The 27,195-nt window shown below is 37.6% G+C and overlaps 1 protein-coding gene across 4 annotated transcripts in view; it reads left to right on the top strand.

Moving 5' to 3' along the window:
* Positions 1-26,989, top strand: part of CTNNB1 (catenin beta 1) — a 41,109-nt gene extending 14,120 nt beyond the window's left edge. Inside the window, exons 2-16 of one of the 4 annotated variants that reach the window (XM_032161976.2) lie at positions 10,562-10,622; positions 11,064-11,291; positions 11,492-11,745; positions 11,872-12,110; positions 12,198-12,399; positions 13,739-13,883; positions 19,814-19,917; positions 20,002-20,340; positions 20,612-20,770; positions 22,256-22,375; positions 22,896-23,046; positions 23,136-23,257; positions 24,565-24,625; positions 25,685-25,905; positions 26,372-26,989. In XM_032161976.2, the coding sequence (XP_032017867.1) occupies positions 10,610-10,622; positions 11,064-11,291; positions 11,492-11,745; positions 11,872-12,110; positions 12,198-12,399; positions 13,739-13,883; positions 19,814-19,917; positions 20,002-20,340; positions 20,612-20,770; positions 22,256-22,375; positions 22,896-23,046; positions 23,136-23,257; positions 24,565-24,625; positions 25,685-25,893 (2,346 nt within the window). In that variant the 5' untranslated portion in view covers positions 10,562-10,609 and the 3' untranslated portion in view covers positions 25,894-25,905; positions 26,372-26,989. Of the gene's footprint in view, positions 1-10,561; positions 10,623-10,729; positions 10,862-11,063; positions 11,292-11,491; positions 11,746-11,871; positions 12,111-12,197; positions 12,400-13,738; positions 13,884-19,813; positions 19,918-20,001; positions 20,341-20,611; positions 20,771-22,255; positions 22,376-22,895; positions 23,047-23,135; positions 23,258-24,564; positions 24,626-25,684 lie in introns of those variants that run through there. The other 3 variants (XM_032161974.2, XM_058441895.1, XM_032161972.2) reach the window with 3 other exon arrangements.
* Positions 26,990-27,195: the final 206 nt, after the last annotated feature.

The following is a 27,195-nucleotide window of genomic DNA, read 5'->3' as shown; positions in this document are numbered from 1 at the left end:
CAGTAATCACTACTGCACACCCAGAATCTATTACAGATCCTGGCATGTAGCTGATGCATAAATATTTGTTGAATGAAAGGCTGTACATTGTATTTATGCTATTGGTATTGCTATGACCTGAAACTAAAAGGAGCTGTGGGAAAGATTTCTTATGGAACAAAAATATCCCTTTTGATTAATATCACAATCTCGTAAATTGAGAAAACAAAAAAATATATACCAGTGGAGCATTCATGTATAGTTTGAGATTATGACTCATTTATTGGTGTTTTTGGACTCACAATAGAACAAAGATGAGGGAATATTCCTTAAAGCTCAATATTGAAATAACAAAAAGCAGTCACATTTTGATAATAGAAGCTTCCTAGCTTACTCCTTCTGTAATCATCTTTTCCTAAATGTAAGAGAGCCTCATAATTATGAGGCTTATTACTAGAGTAAGGCTGTCAAAGGCAGCAAAATGTCTTTCTGTTTGGAAGAATAACATAAACTTGACATGTATGGTGGGGGACAGTAGGTTTCAAAAGTTTAAGAATCTGTGTTGTCTTAACGAATAGATGCTTCTCAAGGAGCTTATGCTAGTGGTTACTCTGTCCAGTCAGGGTTTTTTCTTCTTTAACTTGGGTTTATTTCCTGATGGCACACATGAAGTTTGGATCATATGGTTTGACTTTAGCTATAGTCCTTAGCTATGGGGAGCAGCATCAGCGACCTGTGACACATAAATTAAAAATACAATGCCAGGGCCCTTCCCCAGCCCCTCTGATAGAGAACCTCTTGGTCATCTGTATTTTTAGATGTTCCAGGTTAGTCTGATTAACACCCTTGGTTAAGAACCACTGGGAGGATCTGGTTGCCAGTTTAAGGGGACCTTCAAGCCTGTAGGTCTTTATAGTTTAAAAAAAAAAAATTTAAAAATCATGCTTATGTCGTGGCTGAATTCTGGTTTAGCATATACTGCTTTTAATGGCCTGAAATGTTTTTCCCAAATAAATTGTCTTGTTATATCTTTCATGTGTGATTTGGTTCAGCTTCTTGTTTTGAAGATATGAGGGGAAAAAAAAACTTCGTAATTTCTCAGTAACATATTAACCCACTTAAAAACCCTTCCTATTACAGGTCTTCACATTTAGGCTTAATGTGCTTAATTAAAATGTAAAAATACACCTGCCTTTGTTCTCAGTGAAAGTATGTAATAAATAAATGAGGGGTTGGCAAACTACTGCCCACCATCTGTTTTTTTACGGCCTATGAACTAAGAATCGTTTTTAGATAGCTAAAAAAAAAAAAAAAAAAATCAAAAGGATAATATTTTGTAACGTGAAAATTATATGAAATTCAAATTTCAGTTTCTGTGAATGAAGTTTTAATGGAACACAGCCATCCATGCTCATAAGTGTGCATATTCTCTGGCTGCTTTCACTGCAATAGCAGAGTTGAGTAGTTGTGACAAAGAGTTTATGGCCCACAAAACCTAAAATATTTACTTTCTGATGCTTTACAGAAAAAGTTTCCTGAACGTTGTTCTAGCTATACGTTGTTTATAAATGAATCTTTCGTGGTTCTGAAGGAATTTAAGAATCTCTTAGGTTATAAATTGGCTGGGCGCGGTGGCTCACACCTGTAATCCCAGCACGTTGGGAGGCCGAGGCTGGTGGATCATGAGGGCAGGAGTTCAAGATCAGCCTAGCCAAGATGGTGAAACCCTGTCTCCATTAAAAAAACAAAAAAAATTAGCTGGGCTTGGTGGTGGACAGTAATCCCAGCTACTCGGGAGGCTGAGGCAGAGAATTGCTTAAACCTGGGAAGCGGAGGATGCAGTGAGCCAAGATCGCGCCACTGCACTCCAGCCTAGGCGACAGAGTGAAACTCCATCTCAAAAAAAAAAAAAAAAAAAAAAAATCTTGGTTATAAACAATTGTTGTTAGCTCTCCAAGCCTCCATATTACATTTTGTGTGTTCTCCTGTTCACTTTTTGAGCATTTTATTTTTTATTAGCACATTCAGTTCATCAGGTATTTAAGAACTTAATATATGCCGAAGCACTTTAGAAACAGTGAGAAACTGTTTCTAAATGTACTGTCTCAGCCCTCACAGAGTTCACTTCATTGGGCTCTTTACAATTTCTTTTTTTAAAAGGTCAACGTGCTGGTAGGGTGGGGAAGGAAAACTCTTACAACACGTCGAGTAGAGGAAGGTTATCGTTATGGGTTATAATTTGGAAGTCATTGAGTACCTGCCATTAATTCTGCCTGTAGTCTGAATGTGGAGATTAACATCTAGAAACTTTTTTGAAATAAAATCTTCAATTTCTTTGGCATATCTAGTGCTGTCTAGCTAGGCATATAGTCAAAGTATGGTGTATATTTCAAGTATTGAAAGTTTTTTTGGGCTATAGTCACTGTTGAAAGGATATAGTTCTTTACTATTACATGTGATACCTTTATATAAAATTGGCTAACCCCTGTCTTTCATTTATCTGCAACACTGACTGTTACCAGTTGTCTCTAACTTTGGTATGGGGGTGGCAAATATGATTAGATTGAAAGGGTACATGACTGAGCCACAAGCAGACTTGGATTTGAATTTTAACTGAACGGTTTATTAGCTATTCTTACATTAATACTGCTAATCAGTTTTCTTGTGATATGAGGAATGATGTCTTCTTTATGAGGTTGCTAGGAAGATTCAATGAGATAACATACTAGGCTCAGAACTGAAGTTGCTAGGAATTTAATTATGCTACCTTAAGTATGTCAAAGGCAGAATTCAGTGTTTAGCTGATACCACAAGGCAGTATCCTAAAATTATGCTGTAAAAGATAATAAAGATGCTGTGACTCAGAAACCTGTTGACTTTGTGATGCAGTTGATTCTTAGAATACTGTCACTTTAACAGAATAGGAGCTAGGAATGAGCAAGTATTTATTGAATTACTAAAATAGAAAATTTATTGATACATGTAAAGTGACATTTGCTTAAATACTGAAAAATTTGCAGTACTATTTCCTTTCTTTAGAAAACATTGGTTACCACTTTTTTTATTTGTAGCAGTTTGTTTTTGCCTTGAGGCAAGATGGTTGACTGAGTAGTTGCCACATTTCTTTTGTACAAAGTCCATTTCATAGGCCACCTAGCTTTTATGCTTAGAAACATTTCCTTAAGGTTATATTTCAGTATTTGGCTAACCTATATAGGGTTAAATTATATACGCTAACTTCTCGGACAAATATTACTAATAATTTATGTATTTGGTTCTGCAAATGTATGCAAAAATATATGTAAAAAGGTATACAGATGCCCTGCATACTTGATATATGTTAAATTTTTTTTTAATGTAGACCTTTTTCATTCTCTTTAATGACTGTATGGTATTCCACCACCCCCTGCTCACCTGGACAACTACAGTAACCTCCTAAATGGTGTTTCTACTTTGCTATTGCCCCTTACTGTCTTTTTTCCCCTTTATAGCTGCTGGAGTGAATTTTAGAAAGCCTAAATCATACATCACATTGCTTCATTGGCATCCCAGTACACTTTGGATTTTATTTTACATCCTTACTGATCTGATTCTCATCTCTGTCTCTTCATGGTTCTCTGCCTTCTAGTTACACTGGTGACCTTTCAGTACCTTTACCACATTAAGCTCCTTCCTTTTCACTCTTTCTCTGCCTGGAGTGTTCTGCCCCATCTTTACGTGGCCACCTGCTCCTCCTCTGATGAAATGTCTCTTCCTCACAGGCCTTCCCTGACCACCCACTAGAGTAGCACACCTTCTACCTGATAAACTTGTTTATTAGTATTTCTTATTCTAAATTTTATTTTTTTAATTGCTTAATTCCCTAACAGTAGAATATAAGCTTCACTGTATGTATGATCTTGACTCTCTTACTCATTGTTATTGTAATACCAGTAACATAAAGGGTGTTTAAAATTTGTTCAGTGGGTGAATATATATTCCATTTAATAGATAAATTATTTTTTATTCAGTCTCCTGTTGATGGACATTTGAATAATTTCCATCTTTTTCTCTATGAATGCCTCACTTGGCATGCTTCTGACAATATTGCCACAGAATACGTTTCTGTTATAAAAATTGAATTTTTAAGTCAAAGCGTAGTTACACTTAAATTTAATGGATAGTGGCAGCTTATTATCTAAAGTTTCTGCTAGTTTCACCATATCCTTATTAGCAGTAGATATTATCAATCTTTTCAATCTTTGCCAATCTGATAAGCAAAAAGTAAATGGGTTTAAACATCCTTTGTATATATTAATTGCTCACTTTATGTTTTTCCTTTGAAATGTTATTTCTTGCTCTTTCCCTGCAGTATAATTCTTTCTTTTTTTTTGACTTGTTCCCAGTTTTTTGTGTACTATGGATATTAGCCTTTAATTATGTTACGCATGTTCTAGTATGTTATTTTTTGAATTACTTCAAATGTGATTTGTTGCTCAGATTTTAAAAACTACATACACAAATTATCTCATGTTTCCCTTTTTGGTTTCAATTTCAACTCATGCTTAATCAGTTCATCAATTGGGCATGGTTTTATTTTTAATATATACCCGTATTTTATCTCATTGTTTTATTTTTTACATGTAAATATTTGGTGAATATAGGTTTAATTTTAATGTAAAATAAGGATGAAAACATGATAGTTGGAATTACAAGCCCATTTCTCCTAATACTTTTAATCAAGTAATCCACTAATTGAAATATTACCTTCTTCATTTATGAAATTGCCACATTATATCTGGGTGTTTTTCTACCTACTACAGTCTCTTACCCATTTCTTTCCTACTAATACAATACTTGAATTGCTGTGGTTTTTGATTTATAATGTTATCTTAATGATAACATTATAAATGTGATGGAACTGGTTCCTTCTTATAGTTCTTCTTAAATCAAGAATAAGACATATCTTTCTATTTAATCTCGTATGTATCTCATTTTACTGTTACAAATGAAATCTGTCCTATTTGTGTATAGGAAAATAGTTTTTGTATGTAATTGTGATACGGCCAGTTTTATTAAAAATTTGGTTAAACTAAGAGTTGTTTTCTATTCAGCCTTATCATACTATAAAATCCACATAAAATGGGTATAAAAGTGTCTAAGGACACTGGGCTCAGACGATTCTCCCACCTCAGCCTCCCAAGTAGCTGGGACTACAGGGGCATATGCCACCACACCCAGCCAATTTTTAAATAAGTTTTACAAATAGTATTTTTAGTAGAGACAGGGTTTCACCATGTTGCCCAGCCTGGTCTTGAACTCCTGGACTCAAGCAATCCACCTGCCTTGGGCTCCCAAAGTGTTGGGATTAAAGGTGTGAGCCACTACACCTGGCCGAATTGCAGCCATCCTATTCCCTTTGCTACTTCCAGGCCTGCTGTATTGATAGCCCGCTATTAAGAAGCTAGTGTGTATTCTTTGCATACTTTTACTTCATAAACTATATGAAGCATTGTTTTGTTTTTTAACTTAATTGGTATAAAATTATATTTTGGAAATTCAGTATATTCTGTGAAAATTATTTAGAAAATGTGCCTGTGAGATAAAGCCTATTCAGGATGTATCTTAAAGGAGATAGCTGTGCTTTAACATATCAGTCTTTTTGGCTGCTTATGTTAATATAAGTTAGAGAAAAACAATCTGCTTTTTGTGATAATTTGTTCTTGGAGATGGAGTGAAAGATTGTTTAAAAACATTGTCTCTTTTTCCCCCTGAAGTACCGGTACTATTTATTTTAGGATTATGTTACTGATCAAAGATGCTGTGTGGAGTTACTCATTGGTGAGACTAACAATAAATCACACACGCAAAGGATGTTACCATAATCTAATTATTTTAAACAGTAAAATTATATTCTAAAACATCCAGTTGACCTAAATGTGCTATATCAATGACTATCAAGGGGCTTTTTATGTATACCGTGTACATGTACTTCACAAAAATATAAAAGGATGACATCAAAAATCTGGCAAGCCAAAAGGCTACATTACATGTAGCAAATAAATAAGCATATGAACTTACTGGAATTTAAAACCTTGTAGGATGGGTGGGTGATGCTATATATGTTAGATGTGTGGGTGTATCTATTAAAAGTTGGGTCAGATAACAGCTGATGCTGACAAGCCCTTGGTAAGATGGCAGCATGTTCAATATGTTCTGTGAAAATTATCTCAGTTTATGATCTGTCAGTATTTTGGAGCTGTGCATGAAAGGACTTAAAATTCTTACCCTTAAACTCAGTAACACTGTTTCTAGAACTTCTGGTGATATGGGAAATTAAGATAATTATTTATATGCAAAGGTGTTTATTGCAGCATTGTTGGAATAATAGATAAAATGGGGAAGAACAAGCTCAGAATGGAGGAGGTAGCTTGTAGTATAGACACACGATACAATCCAGATGATAATATTTTATAATAGTCTTCACAAGGAATTTTATATTTTTATAAATATATAATACAGAGCAGTGAGTTTAATATCATACCACATATACCAAAATGTCATCATTTACTGTGTGGTGGACTCATATGATGGAGATGATAAATAAAAATATTAATTTATATGAGGCATATATTACTTTATGGCTGAGGAAGGAAGACAGTTATGAAGAACAGCTCATTCTGGAAACATACTGATTTTTCCCAGCCATAAAGAGATTTCCTATTTCTTTCTTTTTTTTTTTTTTCCATTTACCTTCTGTTTCCTACCTGAGAAGATTTCATACTTCTAATAGCCATTTGTGTACCTATTTAAAGACAGTACCAAAGGCATACATTTTAGTGTTTGAAGGACCAAGGGTTGTTTGATGTTTGATGTTCATTGACTATTCTAGGATGACAAGACACCTCGAGAACACACACACACACACACACACACACACACACACACACACACACACACACACACACACACACACACACACACACACACACACACACACACACACCCCCAAAGAAAGCTGTGAAGAAAGAAAGCAGAAAAGAACCTGGAGTTGTAACTTAAAATGTTAGTGTTGCATGAAATGTGTTAAAACAGGAGGATTTGAGGAAACTGCATACATTTTCTAGATGGCAAAGTATTACTGGTGACAGTTAATGAAAATGCATATGCATGTGTTTTTAGATTTATAAATTTTACTAAGAAGTTTTTAAAAATCCCTGAAGGTATATCAAAAGTTTATCATGCTTATGAAATAGAGTAGCACTTTCTAACTTTAAAATGGGGAATAATTCTTTGGATCTTGATTATTGGAAAAGTGAATTATGAATTGCTAGTATAAAACTGTGGTTTTAAAATATGTCTGCTTTATATTTTTATGTAGCAGATTTAGCCCTAGTTAATAATACTCAAACTTCTTGAAAACTAAGGTAATTAAGATAATTCTGTCCTGATGGGAAGAGGAAAAATAACTTTAGTGTGAAATCTATTATATATTAGTTGTGGCAAGATTTCTCCCATTGACTTTGACCAGAGACATTTATAGGGTTAAAATCGGAAATAGCACTGTGAATTTTGAAGTATCCTTTATAAATTATGTAGTTGGAAAGAGTATTATGTTCATATTGCCAAAAAAAGATGCATGGATGCATTAGACTGGATGGAAAATACATGAGAAGTTGGCTAGCCCCCCTACTTTGTCAAAACATCACTTGGTGGTGATAAAGCTGTCAGAAAACACAGCATTCTAATGTAGTCTGTAGTTTAATGATGATCTGTGTCTTGAAACATTTAGTGTAGTACTTACACAAACCTAGATGGCATAGTGTACTGCATGCCTAGCCTACATGGTATAGCCTGCTGCTCCTAGGGTGTAAAGCTGTACAGCGTGTTACTATAGGCAGTTGAAACAGTGGTATTTATGTATCCTTTTTTTTTTATTATTATTTTAAGAGACAGGGTCTTGCTTTGTTGCCCAGGCTGGATGCAGTGGTGTGATCATAGCTCACTATAACCTTGAACTCCTAGGATCAAGTGATCCTCCTTGCCTCAGCCTCCCCAGTGGCTAGGACTACAGGCACATACTACCATACCTGGCTAATTTTTTAAATTTTTTTTGTAGAGATGGAATTTCACTGTGTTGTCCAGGCTGGTCTTGGAACTCTTGTGCTGCAGCAATTCACCCGCCTCCCAAAGTGTTAGAATTACAAGCCACTTCGCCTGGCTTGTTTACCTAAACATAGAAAAGATCCAGTAAAAATACAGAATTAAAATCTTGTGGGGCCACTGTAGCATATGTAGTCCATCTTGACTGAAATGTCATTATGCAATGCATGATTGTACTTCATAATTTTTAAGCACTCCTCCCTCTTGATTGGTACTTAGTGGATTTTATTTTTGTTTCTTCATAATTCTTTCTGAAATGTCTACTAGTTGGACATTTGATCTCCTGAATTGGTCGTGATTTCTTCTGTTGTATTTTTTGTCATTGTCATTTTTTTGTACTCTAGAAAGTTTTCTCAATTTTAGTTTCTATTCAACTTTTTGGTTTTATTTATTCTCTCCAGTCTTTATGGAGATACTAAATTGAAGTGTTCTGTTTCTCTTTCCACCCTACCCCTAGTTTTAAGTTTTATCTCAGTTTCTATGGAGTCAGTTTTTTCGTTGCTTTAAAAAAAATTTTTCCTGAAGTGATTGGTAAGTTTTGGCTAATTGGGAGCACTAGAATTGGGGCCCTTAATGGTTGGCAGGGTGTGGTGGAGGAGAACCAGCCCTTAGTCTGAAGGCTCAGTCCAGAAAAAGAAAGAGGAAGGCTTTCCTTTTCCTTTCTGGAGCAGGGTTTTGCCCTAGTTCTTGCTTGGCAGTCTATTTGATTTCTTTAGCAGTTAATGCTCAGTTTTTTGGCATATTTGGATCTGCCTCCAGAGCAGGTACAAGGTGAGTGAGTCTATGCTGTTACCTAATTAGATCCCCATTTCTACCCTTCGTTTTTACTTCTCTATCTGCCGATAGGTTTTTACCCTCCTTCACCTCATAGGGTTGCGGTGAAGAGCAAGATGAATTTTTATTTATGTTGCATAAATTTTAAAAGCTAAAAAATATATATTTAATGTTGGGAAGTCCCAATGTACAAATGGCTATTGTAAATTTGGAACATGAACTTGCTTTTTTCCATTATAAAAATGAAATCATCATAAATTGCGGTCAAGTTACTAGGTCAGTCCACACAGAGTTTACCCAGTAATATGCGTAAATGTTTTGCCTTTGCATCAACAACAAGGAAAAACAGTACTATAAAAAAATGTTCCTGGAAGCCGGATGTATCAAAGCACTTCTGAAATAGCTATATAGCCTATAGACATGACCAGTTGGTTTCTGAGTCTGTTGACGTTGGCCAAAGGAGAAGCTCAGTGTAGAACATGTTTTGAGTCTCCTTTTGCAGAAATACATTGGAGGCTGGAGTGGGGAACCAATTTTTCAGAAAAGTGGTGAAGTAGTTAAATAGCCACTCTTTTAAAGACAGTCAAAAGATAGAAACTAAGGCCAGGTGTTGGCTCACATCTGAGATAGGAAAATCACTTGAACCTGGGAGGTGGAGGTTGCAGTGAGCCCAGTGTGCACCTCTGCACTCCAGCCTGGTTTGGCAAGAGACCAAAACTCTGTCTCAAAAAGAAAACATAGTTCACACTTAAATATTTTATTCCATATCTTTACATACCCGATATGTTAATTTATAGTTCAAGATGAACTTGTTTGGGACAGATTTTGTAATAAGGAAATTGTGTTATTAGAAATACCTAGAGGCCATGAGCCCTTAAACTGTTCTAATTTGCAAGTAGTTCCCTGTGTGATGCAGTGGTTTTTTCAGTATTGCACAATAAAGGCAAAATACAGACATAAATTAGATGCTAAGATTTATATATATTAATTTTTAAAATATTGACCAAAATACATATCCATATTGGTAATATTTGTATTTATAATAAATCATTGCTGTAAATTTGAACTTAGAAAAATTTTACTAATAAAAGTGCTTTTGTGTTGCAAAGTTTCATTTGAAAAGTAATATTTCTTTGTACTAAAAAATCTAAAATTCGCTAGTCACCAAAATTTGCTTTATGAAAAATAATTTTTGATGGGACTATATTATATCAGAAAACAACTTGTTAATGAAAATGTGGAGTTTGTAAAATCCCACTGTACCTCTGTTATCCAAAGGGGATCTGTGAATTTTTCTGTGAAAGGTTAAAAAAGGAGAGACCGTTAGGAATTCAGAGAGCAGCTGATTTTTGAATAGTGTTTTCCCCTCCCTGGCTTTTATTATTACAACTCTGTGCTTTCTCATCACCATCCTGAATATCTGTAATTAATATTTATACCATTAATAAAAAGACATTTTTGGTAAGGAGGAGTTCAGCAGTGATGGAGCTGTGGTTGAGGTGTCTGGAGGAGACCATGAGGTCTGCGTTTCACTAAATAACCTGGTAAAAGGGGATGTGGGGTTTTTTTGTGGGTGTAATAGTGACATTTAACAGGTATCCCAGTGACTTAGGAGTATTAATCAAGCTAAATTAAATCCTAATGACTTTTGATTAACTTTTTTTAGGGTATTTGAAGTATACCATACAACTGTTTTGAAAATCCAGCGTGGACAATGGCTACTCAAGGTTTGTGTCATAAATCTTTAGTTACTGAATTGGGGCTCTGCTTCGTTGCCATTAAGCCAGTCTGGCTGAGATCCCCCTGCTTTCCTCTCTCCCTGCTTACTTGTCAGGCTACCTTTTGCTCCATTTTCTGCTCACTCCTCCTAATGGCTTGGTGAAATAGCAAACAAGCCACCAGCAGGAATCTAGTCTGGATGACTGCTTCTGGAGCCTGGATGCAGTACCATTCTTCCACTGATTCAGTGAGTAACTGTTAGGTGGTCCCCTAAGGGATTAGGTATTTCATCACTGAGCTAACCCTGGCTATCATTCTGCTTTTCTTGGCTTTCAGATTTGACTTTATTTCTAAAAATATTTCAATGGGTCATATCACAGATTCTTTTTTTTTTTTAATTAAAGTAACATTTCCAATCTACTAATGCTAATACTGTTTCTTATTTATAGCTGATTTGATGGAGTTGGACATGGCCATGGAACCAGACAGAAAAGCGGCTGTCAGTCACTGGCAGCAACAGTCTTACCTGGACTCTGGAATCCATTCTGGTGCCACTACCACAGCTCCTTCTCTGAGTGGTAAAGGCAATCCTGAGGAAGAGGATGTGGATACCTCCCAAGTCCTGTATGAGTGGGAACAGGGATTTTCTCAGTCCTTCACTCAAGAGCAAGTAGCTGGTAAGAGTATTATTTTTCATTGCCTTACTGAAAGTCAGAATGCAGTTTTGAGAAGTAAAAAGTTAGTGTATAATAGTTTAAATAAAATGTTGTGGTGAAGAAAAGAGAGTAATAGCAATGTCACTTTTACCATTTAGGATAGCAAATACTTAGGTAAATGCTGAACTGTGGATAGTGAGTGTTGAATTAACCTTTTCCAGATATTGATGGACAGTATGCAATGACTCGAGCTCAGAGGGTACGAGCTGCTATGTTCCCCGAGACATTAGATGAGGGCATGCAGATCCCATCTACACAGTTTGATGCTGCTCATCCCACTAATGTCCAGCGTTTGGCTGAACCATCACAGATGCTGAAACATGCAGTTGTAAACTTGATTAACTATCAAGATGATGCAGAACTTGCCACACGTGCAATCCCTGAACTGACAAAACTGCTAAATGACGAGGACCAGGTAAGCAATGACATGGCTAGCTTTTTAGTCTGCTTTGAAGTAAATGCTCAAGGGTAGTAGTTTCAGAATGTCTACTCAATACCAGTACTTGAAAACTAACGATATTTCTGAATTCCTGTATTACAGGTGGTGGTGAATAAGGCTGCAGTTATGGTCCATCAGCTTTCTAAAAAGGAAGCTTCCAGACACGCTATCATGCGTTCTCCTCAGATGGTGTCTGCTATTGTACGTACCATGCAGAATACAAATGATGTAGAAACAGCTCGTTGTACCGCTGGGACCTTGCATAACCTTTCCCATCATCGTGAGGGCTTACTGGCCATCTTTAAGTCTGGAGGGATTCCTGCCCTGGTGAAAATGCTTGGGTAAGAAAACACGTCAGAATGCTTGAAGCTAAAAAGTAGAAGAGTATAGTCACAATATTTCTGATGAGGCTTTTTTCTTCTTCCCAGTTCACCAGTGGATTCTGTATTGTTTTATGCCATTACAACTCTCCACAACCTTTTATTACATCAAGAAGGAGCTAAAATGGCAGTGCGTTTAGCTGGTGGGCTGCAGAAAATGGTTGCCTTGCTCAACAAAACAAATGTTAAATTCTTGGCTATTACAACAGACTGCCTTCAAATTTTAGCTTACGGCAACCAAGAAAGCAAGGTAGGAGAATTGTTCTTTATGTGGTTTTCATGGAGCAATGGACACCTCCAGTGTCATGTCATTCCATGCAGTGTTCCTAACCTTTTTGGCACCAGGGACCAGTTTCGTGGAAAACAATTTTTCCATGAATGGGTTGTGGGAATGGTTTCTGGATGACAATGTTCCACCTCAGATAATCAGGCATTAGATTCTCATAGGGAGCATGCAGCCTAGATCCCTCGCATGTGCAGTCCACACTAGGGTTTCCACTCCTATGAGACTCTCATGGTGCAGTTGATCTGACAGGAGGTAGAGCTCAAGCCAGGTAATGCTCGCTCACCTGCCACTTACCTCCTGCTGTGCAGCCCAGTTCATTTCTGTTCTTTTAAATTTTTGAGTTTCCATATGTAAAGCACTATGCGAAGTAGTAGGGATATGGTAGGCAAGCTTCTCTTCACACTTTTGTTCTTAGGTGGGATGTAGATGTTGGGAATAATAACCTAATATTTAATTTGTGTAGTGGGAAGAAGTGGGGCTATGAGAGCACATAACACAAGTGAAACAGACTCTTTTTGAGGGTTTAAGGAGACCTCTTGGAGGAAGTGATAGTTGAGTTCAGTGTTCAAGGATGAGAAGGGATTCACTAGGTGAAGGTTAGGTGAGAAAACAACATCTTTGAAACGAAGGAAGGAGATGGAAAGTTTTGGGAATTTAAGAAATACTAATAGGAAGAAGAAAGGTTTGAGGTGAGGCTATTGAGATAGACTTAGCAGATCTCGTAGGGCTTTGTAGAGCATGATTAAAAGCACAATGGGAAATTTCAGCAGAAGCATGAAATGATGAAATTTGTTTTTAGAAAATTGGGGCAGTGTCAAAAGGGAAGATATACAGGGAATGAAAGGACAAGCATGAATGATCATTTTATGGTATCTGTTTTTAAGGTGGATATAATTAGGAAAATTAAAGGGCCAAATGATGAGGAGTTAAGTGCCAGTTCTGGTTCAAATTTTCAGTGAATCAGTTTTGATACAACTTTCATCTTAGGGCATTATTCTTGCCTACCAACATGGTTTCTAAATTTTTTTCTTTTGCTGTGATCAGTGTGGGAAGAAGGAAATTGGGCCCAAACTGATACACTGTTTGGAGGACTGGGATGTCTGAATTTGAGTGGAATGCTTTAAAAGGACAAGTTGGATAGGGCCCCAGTATGGGGGTCTGAGTGATGGGGTCCAGGAATACATTTAGGTCCAATGGCAAGCTGGCTGAAATTCTTGTATAATAAAATAGGTTGGTAATATGGCTCTTCTCAGACATGTGATCAAGATTCCATGACTAACAAGATATATATGTATCTTTCTAGCTCATCATACTGGCTAGTGGTGGACCCCAAGCTTTAGTAAATATAATGAGGACCTATACTTATGAAAAACTACTGTGGACCACAAGCAGAGTGCTGAAGGTGCTATCAGTCTGCTCTAGTAATAAGCCGGCTATTGTAGAAGCTGGTAAGTATATGTATCTATTCTGAGTCTTGTGTATAGCATCTGCAGGTCTAATTAGATTACTTTTCTTAGGAAAAGGTGGTAGAACTTTAACAACTGAAAATAGATGGTCCTATTCAGTTTGCAGCCAAGGTTTACATTCAAAGTGCCTGTCATCTGGATTGTAGCTAAATATTTAAGGCTAGTTTAGGTAGAGTTCTTATTATCCATCAAAAATGATGGCATATATTTTGCTTAATAAAATTTGTAATTTCAGTTTTGAGTAAACCTAAGATTTGCTAACAGACCTGTGAATTTATAGGAGAAATGACAAATTCTAATATAGTACAGTTTTATGTAAAGTGATTGCTTTATTAGTAGATGCTCATGAGGAGTTTTTTTTGTTGTTTCGCTTTGCTTTAACTTTTAGGTTCGCGGTAATGTGCAGGCTTGTTATATAGGTAAATTGCATGTCACAGGGGTTTAGTGTGCAGATTAGTCACCCAGGCAGTAAGTATTGTACCCAATAGGTAGTTTTTCAGTTCTTTACCTCCCACCCTTAAGTAGGCCCCAGTGTCTGTTGTTCCCTTGTGCCCATGTGTACTCAGTGTTTACCTTCCACTTATAAGTGAGAACATGTGGTGTTTGGTTTTCTATTCCTGTGTTAGTTTGCTTAGGATAATGGCCTCCAGCTCCATCCATGTTGCTGTGGAAGACATCTTCGTCTTTTTTTATGGCTGCATAGTATTCCGTAGTATATATGTACCACATTTTCTTTAGTCTACCATTGATGGGCATTTAGGTTAATTCCATATCTTTGCTATTGTGAATAATGCTGCAGTGAACATATGTGTGCATGTGTCTTTATGGTAAAAAGATTTTTTTCTTTGGGCATATACCTAATAATAGTATTGCTGGATTGAATGGTAATTCTGTCAAGTTTTTTGAGAAATCACCAAATTGCCAAATCACCAAATTAGTCCACCACAGTGGCTGAACTAATTTACTTTCCCACCAGCAGTGTATAAGCATTCTCTTTTCTCAGCAACCTCACCAGCATCTGTCATTTTTTGACTTTTTATTAGTAGCCATTCTGACTGCTGTGAGACGGTATCTCACTGTGGTTTTCATTTGCATTTCTCTAATGATCAGTGATGTTGAGCTTTTCTTCATATGCTTCTTGGCCACTTGTATGTCTTCTTTTGAAAAGTGTCTGTTCATGTCCTTTGCCCACTTTTTAATGGGGTTGTTCTTTTTTGCTTGTTAATTTAAGTTTATTGTAAACTCTGGATATTAGACCTTTGTCAGATGCATAGTTTGCCAGAACTTTCTCCCATTCTATAGGTTGTCTGTTTACTCTGTTGATTTCTTTTGCTGTGCAGAAGCTCTTTATACTGTCCCATTTGTCAATTTTTTTGTTGCAACTTCTCTTGGCATCTTCATCATGAACTCTTTGCCAGGTCTTATGTCCAGAATGGTATTTCCTAGGTTATCTTGCAGAGTTTCAGTTTTAAGTTTTATATTTAAATCTTTAATCCATTTTGAGTTGATTTTGGTACGTCGTATAAGGATGGGGTGCAGTTTCAATCTTGGATGTGGCTAGCCAGTTATCCCAGCACCATTTATTGAATAGGGAGTCCTTTCCCCATTGCTTGTTTTTGTTGACTTGTTAGGTGTGCGGCCTTATTTCTGGGCTCTCTTTTCTGTTCCATTGGTCTCTGTCTGTTTTTATACCAATACCATGCTGTGATTGTAACCTTGTATTAACAGTATAGCTTGAAGTTGGGTAAAGTGATTCCTCCAGTTTTGTTCTTTTTGCTTAGGATCGCCTTGGCTATTCAGGCTCTTTTTTGGGTTCTTATGAATTTTTAAATAGTTTTTTTTTTTAATTCTGTGAAGAATGCCATTGGCAGTTTGGTAGGAATAGCACTGAATCTGTGAATTGCTTTGGGCAGTATGGCCATTTTAACAATATTGATTCTTCCTATCCATGAAATAGAATGTTTTTTCATTTGTTGGTGTCATCTCTGATTTCTTTGAGCAGTGTTTTGTAATTCTCATTGTAGAGATCTTTCACCTCCCTGGTTAGCTGTATTCTTAGGTATTTTATTCTTTTTGTGGCTTTGGTAAATGGGATTGCATTCTTGATTTGGCTTGCAGCTTGGATGTTGTTGGTGTCTAGAAATGCTTCTGACTTTTGTACATTGATTTTTATATCCTGACACTTTGCTGAAGTTTATTGGATCAAGGAGCTTTTGGGCAGAGATTATGGGTTTTCTAGGTATAGAATTATATTGTTTGCAAACAGACTTCCTATTTGGATGCATTTTCTTTCTCTTGCCTAATTATGAGCAGTGTTTTGCCCTGATATTCTGTATTCTCAGTGAATAGATGTCGTCTAAGTATAAGAAACAATTTTTTTCTATTCTGAGTATTTTTAAGAAGGCAACTTGTATGTGGTATTTTGTATATTCTGTATGTTGGCAATTGGGGAAAAGAATAGATGGTTTGTACTAGGGCCTCTTGGGGTGTGTGTGTGTCATGAAAATAGTTACTCTTTAGCTACCTAGCATTTTTTTCTCCTTTCAGTAACCCACCTAACAACATTTACTCAGAATTTCAAAGCAAGCTTCAAATCAGTATTGAAAGAAGGAAAAATATAAAGGCATTTAATGGAAGAAAATGTTGGGAATAAAGTATAGGGCTGGCAACACTTATTTTTCCCACTTACTGAGAGTAATTTTACTTGGGAATTTATGAGAGAGAAAGACATTATGATTGCTCCAGGTAACTGCTGGCAGTGGAACCATAGGCTTGGGGATAGACAAATGTGGCTGAGTTCATATAGAATGAGGGGATGGGATGTAAATTCTGTCAGCTGTTCCAGCAGTAACCTGTAATGTAGGCTAAAAATACAGATTTTGAGATTTATTTAATCAGAATCCCTGGAGTGTTAATTTTTATATCAAGATCTCATAGTGTTTATTTGAAGTGACAAGGAGGTCTGTAGATAGCTGGACATGTATGGGACTAGAAGCCTAGGAATCTTCAAGTTCTTTCAGGTTATTCTTATATTCATTTGTTTATTCTGAACATAGCATCTAATGTATTTTAAGAAATGGAATAGGCACATGGTATACATTGGGTAACACAACAGATAGGGTCCCCATGCTTATTCTTATAGTCTTGTGAAGGTGACAAAAATATTTAAAAATATGTGATCATAAATTAGAATGAGTGTTATGGGAGAAATGAACAGCAAATAGTGATGAGAATTAATGGGGAGAATTGTCTAGATGAGAGGGAAAAGGTCTCCTTGAAAGGAGGATGTTAAGTGGGACTGCAGGATGAGAAGGAACCTGTCTCTTGTCTATATGAGAAGTGAGGGTTAAATGTTTTCCAGGTAGAGAAAAGGAACACCATGTGCTATGTCTTAGAACCAGGGGTGTCCACTCTTTTGGCTTCCCTGGGCCACATTGGAAGAAGAATAATTGTCTTGGGCTACACACCAAATACACTAATGATAGCTGATGAGCTAAAACAAAAAAAAATTGCAAAAGAATCTCATAATGTTTTAAGAAAGTTTACGAATTTGTGTTGGGATACATTCAGAGCTGTCCTAGGCCATGTGGCCCATGGGCTGCAGGTTGGACAAGCTTGCCTTAGAAGGAAAGAGATTGGCCGGGCGTGGTGGCTCACACCTGTAATCCCAGCACTTTGGGAGGCCAAGGTGGGCAGATAACGAGGTCAGGAGATGGAGACCAGCCTGGCTAACACAGTGAAACCCCATCTCTACTAAAAATACAAAAAATTAGCTGGGCATGGTGGCGGGCGCCTGTAGTCCCAGCTACTCGGGAGGCTGAGGCAGGAGAATGGCGTGAACCCAGGAGGCGGAGCTTGCAGTGAGCCGAGATCGTGCCACTGCACTCCAGCCTGGGTGACAGAGCGAGACTCCATCTCAAAAAAAAAAAAAAGGACAGAGATTGTGGAGATCCAGGTGCTGAAGAGAAGGTCTACATAAACAACTTAGTAATGAAGTGGATGGCCTGGTATGAGGTTGAGGTTAGGTAAGCAGAGCCATAACATGCAGGACTTTCTAGGTTCCTGTAAGATATTTACTACTCATGGAGTTTATTCATGCTTTATTCCAGCTTTGGAGCCATAGATACAGACTACTTTGGTCAGTTCGGAAGGCTAGGTGGGATCCAAATTCTAAACAGTTCCTCAGGGTTATACTAAAGTATTTCTACTATCTTAAAAGGATGCTGAGACACTTTCGATGGTTGTTTATCAATAGTAAAGCATCACAGTGGTGTGTTTAAAATATTAATAATAGCATTGTATAGATTAACAGTTTGAATGACCAAAAGCTAGAAGACCAGACTATGGAGATGTTACAGGATTTTAGGAATGAAATAGTTTGGTTTTAGAACTCAATAGCAAAGGGCAAATGTCTGAGATGCCTGAAAGAATCATAGGATGTAATAATATAGGAGCTAAGGGAGCAACCAAAAATGGTTTGTGGAGGGGACAACATTGGTACCATGAAGATAAATGGAACCCTCAGAAGGCATCCTTAATTTTTGAACATAATAATTTAAGAAGCTGACTTAAAGTGACTTAAAAGGTCAGTAGGTAGCTGGAAATGTATGATACTAGAATGCAAGAGAGGCAGGCTAGAGATTTGGAAGTTTCCCTCTTAGTATATAGAGGTAAGGGCAGCAGGGAAGGGGAGGTAGAGGTGCCACAGAGTCATCTGTATGGGACTTTTTTTACCCTAGAACTGCTGAATCAGAATGTGTGTGCTTTAAAGTCTCTGTAGGCCATTCTGATGGACATCTGGGGTTAAAATCCATTCTCTTAGAGTTAATAGTTACGTAAAGGGAGGGAATGAAGTCTTAATGAGGGGAAAGAAGGTAGTCATTTCACAAATACTGAGCATCCTGAGCATCAGTCTTACGCAGGTCATTCTATTGGTAGCTGGAGCTACTATGAAAAAGGAACCCAATAGAGGTGATCTTTGTCTTGTAGGGAAAGTGGACTAACTTACACCATGAAGAATTGCAGGGTACCATAAGAATTACAGCAGATAGACCTCATCTGAGGAAATAAAACAGACCTAAAAGATGGAGACAAGGAAAAGTAACTCTTACTGCATTCAGAAGTGATTTAAGTTGAAGATGGATGAGCGAAGTTAATCTAGTATGTGGGCATTGGGCTTCCATTTATACTCCTTTACCAGAGTAAATGTCCGCCATTTAAGGGTCTTAGAGGATGGAAGATTGTAAACCTTGGAACACATGTTTTGTAGTCAGTGAACTGTATAAAGTCCCTGACAGTAAGTGTTTTCATGCCATCTTTCTGGATTGTTCTTACCCCAGGAATTTACCTAGCTTCTTTAGGTCTTTAGTCAGATGTCACCTTCACAGTGAAGTGACCTAATTATCTATTTAAAATTGCAGCCCCACTCCATTATTTTTCTCCATAGCCCTTTAATATCATCTGACATACTGTATGGTTTTAGTTTATTGTATATTTGTCTGCCTCCTCCAACTAGATCATAAATTCTGAGGGTAGGAACTTCTGAATATTTTTGCTCACTGCTCTATCTGCAGCTCAGAACAGGACCTGGTACTGAATATTTTTGAAATGATTGAATGGATGAAAAATAAGTAATAAGAATTTACCTAAGGAGGACAGTGGAGATAACAAAGGCTTTTTCGGCTTAGGAAAGGAACAGTGGCTGTTTGACAGTTTGTCACTAGTGAGGTGAACTGGCAAAGTGAGGGAAACTGAGCAACGTTCTAGAAAATGAGAGGAAATCAAATACTTAGGTGAAAGGAAGTAAACTCTGGAAATAAAGAAGGACACCTCCTAAGACTAGAAAAGATATTTAGGATTGATAGGAACTTCTAGCTAATGACTGGGGCCTTATATCCTTTTTAATTTTCTAGGTGGAATGCAAGCTTTAGGACTTCACCTGACAGATCCAAGTCAACGTCTTGTTCAGAACTGTCTTTGGACTCTCAGGAATCTTTCAGATGCTGCAACTAAACAGGTAAATTCTGAATAAACTAGTGCCATGGGAATAGAGTCAAGATGAATATGTGCTTGTACTGACCATTTGTTTTTATCTCCATAGGAAGGGATGGAAGGTCTCCTTGGGACTCTTGTTCAGCTTCTGGGTTCAGATGATATAAATGTGGTCACCTGTGCAGCTGGAATTCTTTCTAACCTCACTTGCAATAATTATAAGAACAAGATGATGGTCTGCCAAGTGGGTGGTATAGAGGCTCTTGTGCGTACTGTCCTTCGGGCTGGTGACAGGGAAGACATCACTGAGCCTGCCATCTGTGCTCTTCGTCATCTGACCAGCCGACACCAAGAAGCAGAGATGGCCCAGAATGCAGTTCGCCTTCACTATGGACTACCAGTTGTGGTTAAGCTCTTACACCCACCATCCCACTGGCCTCTGATAAAGGTAAATTGTCAAAGTAGAATTTACCTTTGTTGCAGAATTGAAAATGAAGCATCTCTAGCTGTTGGATGGCTATCTATGCATAGTGATCAATAAATAGGAATTGTATTCCTTAGTAAGTAGGAAGTATGGCTGCGATAGGGGTAGGATTCTGAAATGTTTGTGTAGTCAGAACTACTTTTAGTTGATACCAATAGATTTAGTGTGGTGGGAATTTTAGGGTAAGAAAATGATTTTGTTGAGTTGTATGCCAGTTCTTTCTTCTGTTTTTCAGGCTACCGTTGGATTGATTCGAAATCTTGCCCTTTGTCCAGCAAATCATGCACCTTTGCGTGAGCAGGGTGCCATTCCACGACTAGTTCAGTTGCTTGTTCGTGCACATCAGGATACCCAGCGCCGTACGTCCATGGGTGGGACACAGCAGCAATTTGTGGTAGGTAAATTCTTATAGTGATACCTGGCTATCTAAAAGGAATGCATAAATCCAAAGGATCCTGAACTTCTTTGGTCATTGGTTCCTCCCATCCGTCTTCATAAAGAGCTAATGACTAAATAAACAAACAAATAAATAAATAAATAAATAATAATTACACATTTCTATGGCTGCAGAGAAGATAAGGCATAGTGTGGCCCCAGTGATATTTCCTTGGACACGTCCTTCACATAGTCAGTCTTACAAAGGTTGGGTTAGGTGTTTCATAAAGTATTCTCATTTAATTTACACAAAGGCCCACTTCCTTAGGAAGAGGTAGAGTCATAATTTGAGACCAAATCTGAATTTCAGAGCTTCTTACCCTTGCCTCATCATGCATTTTGACTATAAATATTTAGCAGTCCGTTTTATTATCTTTTCTGTGAGTTAAACTTTTTTCATGGGCCTAAGAATATAGTATTGACATATTTCAAAAATAAGTAGTAGCATTTCTGTACTCTTAACCACAATAATCTCAACCTGAAGCTTTGATACAAAGTTTGAGTCTTAAAAGTAGCTTCATTAAAAGTATAGTCTAAAGACATTTCTGATTTCTCAGACTTTAAGACCTTATTTAATTAGGTTAGTTTAGAAAACAAAGATGGAGCCTACCAGAACAGATGTTAGGAATCTAATTTTGCTGGTTGCATTGTGTATGTACTCATATTGGGACTTTGGCTTTCTTCATTTATCACTGTTGGTATTGGCCCATCTCTATGAGGTGACCTAATAGAATGTTGAGGGCACCTTTTATTTTAAATGTCTTTTCTAGGAAGAAAGGAGTTTTTGTGTCCTTGTAAGAATCAAGTTATTTATAAAAGCTGCTAAATGTAGCAGAATCATAACCCCTTTTAAAACTCAAGTCCAGAAACAGGAGAAACAGATGGTACTTACATATTGCAAAAGCTATCTTCTTTCTCCTATACATGAGGCTGTCAGATGAATAGTCTTGGAAGAGTGAGGAGTGGATTTTTCTGCTGGCAACTCAGTTAGTTTTAGCAGTTGGTGCTAAAACTTGGCAAAGTTTTCACCAAATACATGGAAGATGTACAAATATCGAGGGGGCATGTAAAAGAAAAACGTTGACATAGTCTGAGCATTACTTTCTCATCTGCTTTTTTTATATACCTTTTACCCAGAATGATTGGTACCCTTACTGTAGGGAAGTTGTCTTTGGGATTCAGCGCTGTATGGAAGCTCTGTTGCACTGTGTATGGGGGAGGGGTGCTGCTTCGAATTAGTGCTGCCAGGAGGCCTCTTTTCAGTGACATTCAAGTTAATGGAATCCTTCTTCCTTCCTGAACTAATTGCAAGTTATGGGGAACTTCGGGTATATAGTGTAAATAATTATAGTCTAATAATTGTTCCTCAGAATGCAAAGCCTTTCAAGTTCAGGAACTTTACAGAAGAGAATGCCCTGTTTGTTAACCATGTTTCTTTTGGCAGGAGGGGGTCCGCATGGAAGAAATAGTTGAAGGTTGTACCGGAGCCCTTCACATCCTAGCTCGGGATGTTCACAACCGAATTGTTATCAGGGGACTAAATACCATTCCATTGTTTGTGCAGGTATGTTGGTTTTAAGTGAAGTGTTCTAGGTTTTATGTCCATAAAATTTTCAGATTGTAATGACTAATAACATTTCAGAAAATTAGGGACCATAATAGGGTTACCAACATTTAATTTTATGAAAATTCCCTTCATTTTTTTGGTTAGTGAGAGAAACAAACATTGAGACTCGAGAAGAGGGAGGAGATTTCACATTTCACTTTTATGGGTGCCTAGTTTTAGAGGGGAGAGCTGACCTGGGCTGCCAGAGGCAGGGCATAGACCCCCAACCAATTCTGGGTTTTCCAAATCTTAGATCAGTTAGAGTTGCCTCTGAAGAAAGGGTTTATAGCTAAAAAATATTATGGAAATCCAGTGCTCCAGACCATTAAACACCCTAGGACATAAAATTCAGAGAATATTATTTACTACAGTGTGAATGCCTCTTGCACTCTGAATTGGGAATGTTTGCACCACAGTGGGGGGCTTGTCATGTTTTAGCTTTAGATTTAATTAGGTTTTGTTTGTGTTTTCTCCTTAGCTGCTTTATTCTCCCATTGAAAACATCCAAAGAGTAGCTGCAGGGGTCCTTTGTGAACTTGCTCAGGACAAGGAAGCTGCAGAAGCTATTGAAGCTGAGGGAGCCACAGCTCCTCTGACAGAGTTACTTCACTCTAGGAATGAAGGTGTGGGTAAGTAAAAAGGAACCAAAGCCTTTAGCGGATGTGTACATTGAAGTCTCAGTTTTTCCTCAAGGGCCTTTTTTTTCCTTGTCTCTTAGCGACGTATGCAGCTGCTGTTTTGTTCCGAATGTCTGAGGACAAGCCACAAGATTACAAGAAACGGCTTTCAGTTGAGCTGACCAGCTCTCTCTTCAGAACAGAGCCAATGGCTTGGAATGAGGTAGGGAAATGTGAGCAGTTATTTATCTGGTAGTTTCCTAGAGCGGGTAAGGCAGCTTGTTCTTCTCAAAACACTTAGTACACATTCATTTGCATTGATGTTTCCCTGGCTTGGGTATTTCTTCTTTATGCTATCCAGCAACTGCTCCGAGGAAGAACTATAATACAAGCTTTAAAGAGCCTGTTCAGAATCATTAAAAATGTTGTGCTATTTAAAATTATAATTCATAAGGGAGAAAGATGAAAAATGTTACCAGATTAAAGAAGATTTTTCAAAGGATGTAAAGAAAGAGGCAGTGTTAAACACTATTAGAGGACAATTTATCAGTATTTTTTACTAAACTTTAATAAAACTTTCCTATTTGAATTTCTGCTATGAATTTTTCTTCAGTATTTGTCCTCAGTACAGGTGTTCCTTGAAACATTGTTTCTAATAAAACTAGAACCATCCTGATATTTTATCCACTCTATAGAGATCATTGATGGTACACAGTCATACAGCGGATTATATTTGTTGAGTGAATGGAAAGAGAGATTGTTAGGTTTAAAACAATGCAGCTCTTGAGGCCAGGAGTTTAAGACCAGCCTGGGCAACATAGTGAAACCCCATCTTTAGCTGGGCATGGAGATGGATGCCTGTAGTCCTAGCTACTGGGGAGACTGGGGCAGGAGGATTGCTTGAACCCAGGAGTTAACAGACTGCACTCAGTGACAGAGCCAGACTCCAACTCAAAAAAAAAAAAAAAAAAAGGCAGAGCAAATTACCAGTGAGTACTGTGTTACTTGGGTTTTTAATAGGCATCTTATTAACATGTTCCAACTTGAGCCCTTAACTTTCCCCACCTACCCCCTTCCACAAACCTGTTTTCACTGCCTTCTCTGTCTTAGTTAACATCAGCTTTGTCTGTCCAGCTGCTCAGGCTAAAACTTTTCTTTCATATAACACATCCTGTCAGCAGCTCCTGTTTGGGGGTAGGCATTTTGCCTGTTTTTTTTTTTTTTTTTTTAAACCGCTGTATCTGTAGCACGTAGAACAGTGCCTGGCAGCACATAGTAGGTGCTTAATATATATCTGTTGAAAAATCAAGTCAGTGAGTATTTTTAATGTGAGGTGCAAAGAGAAAAAAAAATGTATCTTTGAGGTGTAGAGTTTTGAAGAACTTCCATTTTCTAAGCATTTGTGTAATGTTGGAGTTACTTGTTCCTTTTGTAATCTGAAAGTACGCTTTAAAAAAAATTAGTGTACTTTTAAGTCAAGAATTTTCATTTTGCTTTCTATTCTTTCTTGCTTTGTGCCTGTTTATCTAGACTGCTGATCTTGGACTTGATATTGGTGCCCAGGGAGAACCCCTTGGATATCGCCAGGATGGTATGTGTCTCATATTTCTCGATTAACTCCAGATCAAGCTAAAGTTCTAAAACTGTATCAGAAGAGCCGGTTTGCTCATCTGGGAAACGAGTGTTGGCAGAAAAGTAGTGGCTTCAATTAAAAAGCAGTTCTTAAATTCCAGTCAGCAACAGTATCTTTAATGGAACACAGGGAATTCAGAGCCACACAATGAGTAGCAGTAGGATTACACCACCAACAAATACATGCTACTACTAGGCCTCTGCAGTGCAGGATGTTACAATTTACCTGGCTTTTTATTCTCTTTTTGGCCAGAGGACTCATAATACCTTTGTGTACAAGCTACCCAAGAAAGATAGGAAAACTCCTATCTCTAGGCTCAGATCTGGGGTGGGTTTTTACATAGTTGCATTATCAGGGTTTTCTTGAAAAGCTAATTTAAATCTGGGTAATGAACATGGAGGATGGCATAGACCGCTAACAAACAATTGTAACTGTCTTACATTTGTAACCTCATCTGCTTCTACCTAATTATGAAACCACTAAAGCGCGGATTCTTACTGTGACAAATAACGTGTCAACCCTAAGATAAAATATGTTGAAGTTTCATTGAAATAGTACCTAACTTTCCTTAGTACTTTTGTGGGTGTGACTTGGACTTTTTGTCAAGATAGATTACACCTGCCAGACCTCATTATTGTCTTAATCCTCCTTCCCATGACTTCTCACTGCCCAGGTGGTCACACGGTAGATTCCTGCTTCTCCTCCTCGGGAACCCCAAGTCTCTGACAGGGGTAAATGCAGAGTGTTCAGGGTTAGACTAATGATGTGACTAGGCCCTGCTGATGTGCCTCTCTGATGGAAATAGACGTTATTTGTGTAGTCTCATGGGTGGCCTGGCACTGACTAATCACTTGGCTAACGAAAGCCAGAAGTTGAAGAGGCTAGAAAGCAGTTTCCTGACAAGTTCGCTGCTGAACTTTGGATGCCCTAACCTCAGTGTTAACGTCTATGTCTGTTTCTCTCCTCTTTCTTTTGCCTTCCTTCTTGCCTATTTTATTGACGCCCTGACTCTTCTAGATCCTAGCTATCGTTCTTTTCACTCTGGTGGATATGGCCAGGATGCCTTGGGTATGGACCCCATGATGGAACACGAGATGGGTGGCCACCACCCTGGTGCTGACTATCCAGTTGATGGGCTGCCAGATCTGGGGCATGCCCAGGACCTCATGGATGGGCTGCCTCCAGGTGACAGCAATCAGCTGGCCTGGTTTGATACTGACCTGTAAATCATCCTTTAGGTAAGAAGTTTTCAAAAGCCAGTTTGGGTAAAATACTTTTACTCTGCCTAAAGAACTTCAGAAAGACTTGGCTGGTAGGGTGGGAGTGGTTTAGGCTATTTGTAAATCGGCCACAAAAACAGGTATATACTTTGAAAGGAGATGTCTTGGAACATTGGAATGTTCTCAGATTTCTGGTTGTTAATGTGATCATGTGTGGAAGTTATTAACTTTAATGTTTTTTTGCCACAGCTTTTGCAACTTAATACTCAAATGAGTAACATTTGCTGTTTTAAACATTAATAGCAGCCTTTCTCTCTTTATACAGCTGTATTGTCTGAACTTGCATTGTGATTGGCCTGTAGAGTTGCTGAGAGGGCTCGAGGGGTGGGCTGGTATCTCAGAAAGTGCCTGACACACTAACCAAGCTGAGTTTCCTATGGGAACAATTGAAGTAAACTTTTTGTTCTGGTCCTTTTTGGTCGAGGAGTAACAATACAAATGGATTTTGGGAGTGACTCAAGAAGTGAAGAATGCACAAGAATGGATCACAAGATGGAATTTATCAAACCCTAGCCTTGCTTGTTAAAAAAAAATTTTTTTTTTTTTTAAAGAATATCTGTAATGGTACTGACTTTGCTTGCTTTGAAGTAGCTCTAATTTTTTTTTTTTTTGCAGTAACTGTTAGTTTTTTAAGTCTCTCGTAGTGTTAAGTTATAGTGAATACTGCTACAGCAATTTCTAATTTTTAAGAATTGAGTAATGATGTAGAACACTAATTCATAATCACTCTAATTGTAATCTGAATAAAGTGTAACATTGTGTAGCCTTTTTGTATAAAATAGACAAATAGAAAATGGTCCAATTAGTTTCCTTTTTAATATGCTTAAAATAAGCAGGTGGATCTATTTCATGTTTTTGATCAAAAACTATTTGGGATATGTATGGGTAGGGTAAATCAGTAAGAGGTGTTATTTGGAACCTTGTTTTGGACAGTTTACCAGTTGCCTTTTATCCCAAAGTTGTTGTAACCTGCTGTGATACGATGCTTCAAGAGAAAATGCGGTTATAAAAAATGGTTCAGAATTAAACTTTTAATTCCTTCGATTGTGTCACTCTTTTTTTCTTGTCATTAAATGGTTTGTGAAGGTGGTAAGTAAGTTTATCCAACTCAACTTTATCCTGAAGAAGATACATAGTGAAGTAATTTGTTGTAGTGATAGAGAGGGCCTTAACTTCTCTAGATGCAATTTGCCAAAAGTTTCTTTAGCATTTGGCCCTGGGTTACGCTGGACCCCCAGAAAAGTGTTT

Source organism: Hylobates moloch, unplaced genomic scaffold (genome assembly GCF_009828535.3).
Source record: "Hylobates moloch isolate HMO894 unplaced genomic scaffold, HMol_V3 SCAFFOLD_8, whole genome shotgun sequence".
In the NCBI taxonomy this organism is placed as follows: Eukaryota; Metazoa; Chordata; class Mammalia; order Primates; family Hylobatidae; genus Hylobates; species Hylobates moloch.
Note: the sequence above shows the minus strand (reverse complement) of the source record. Positions and strands in the feature narration are given on the sequence as shown.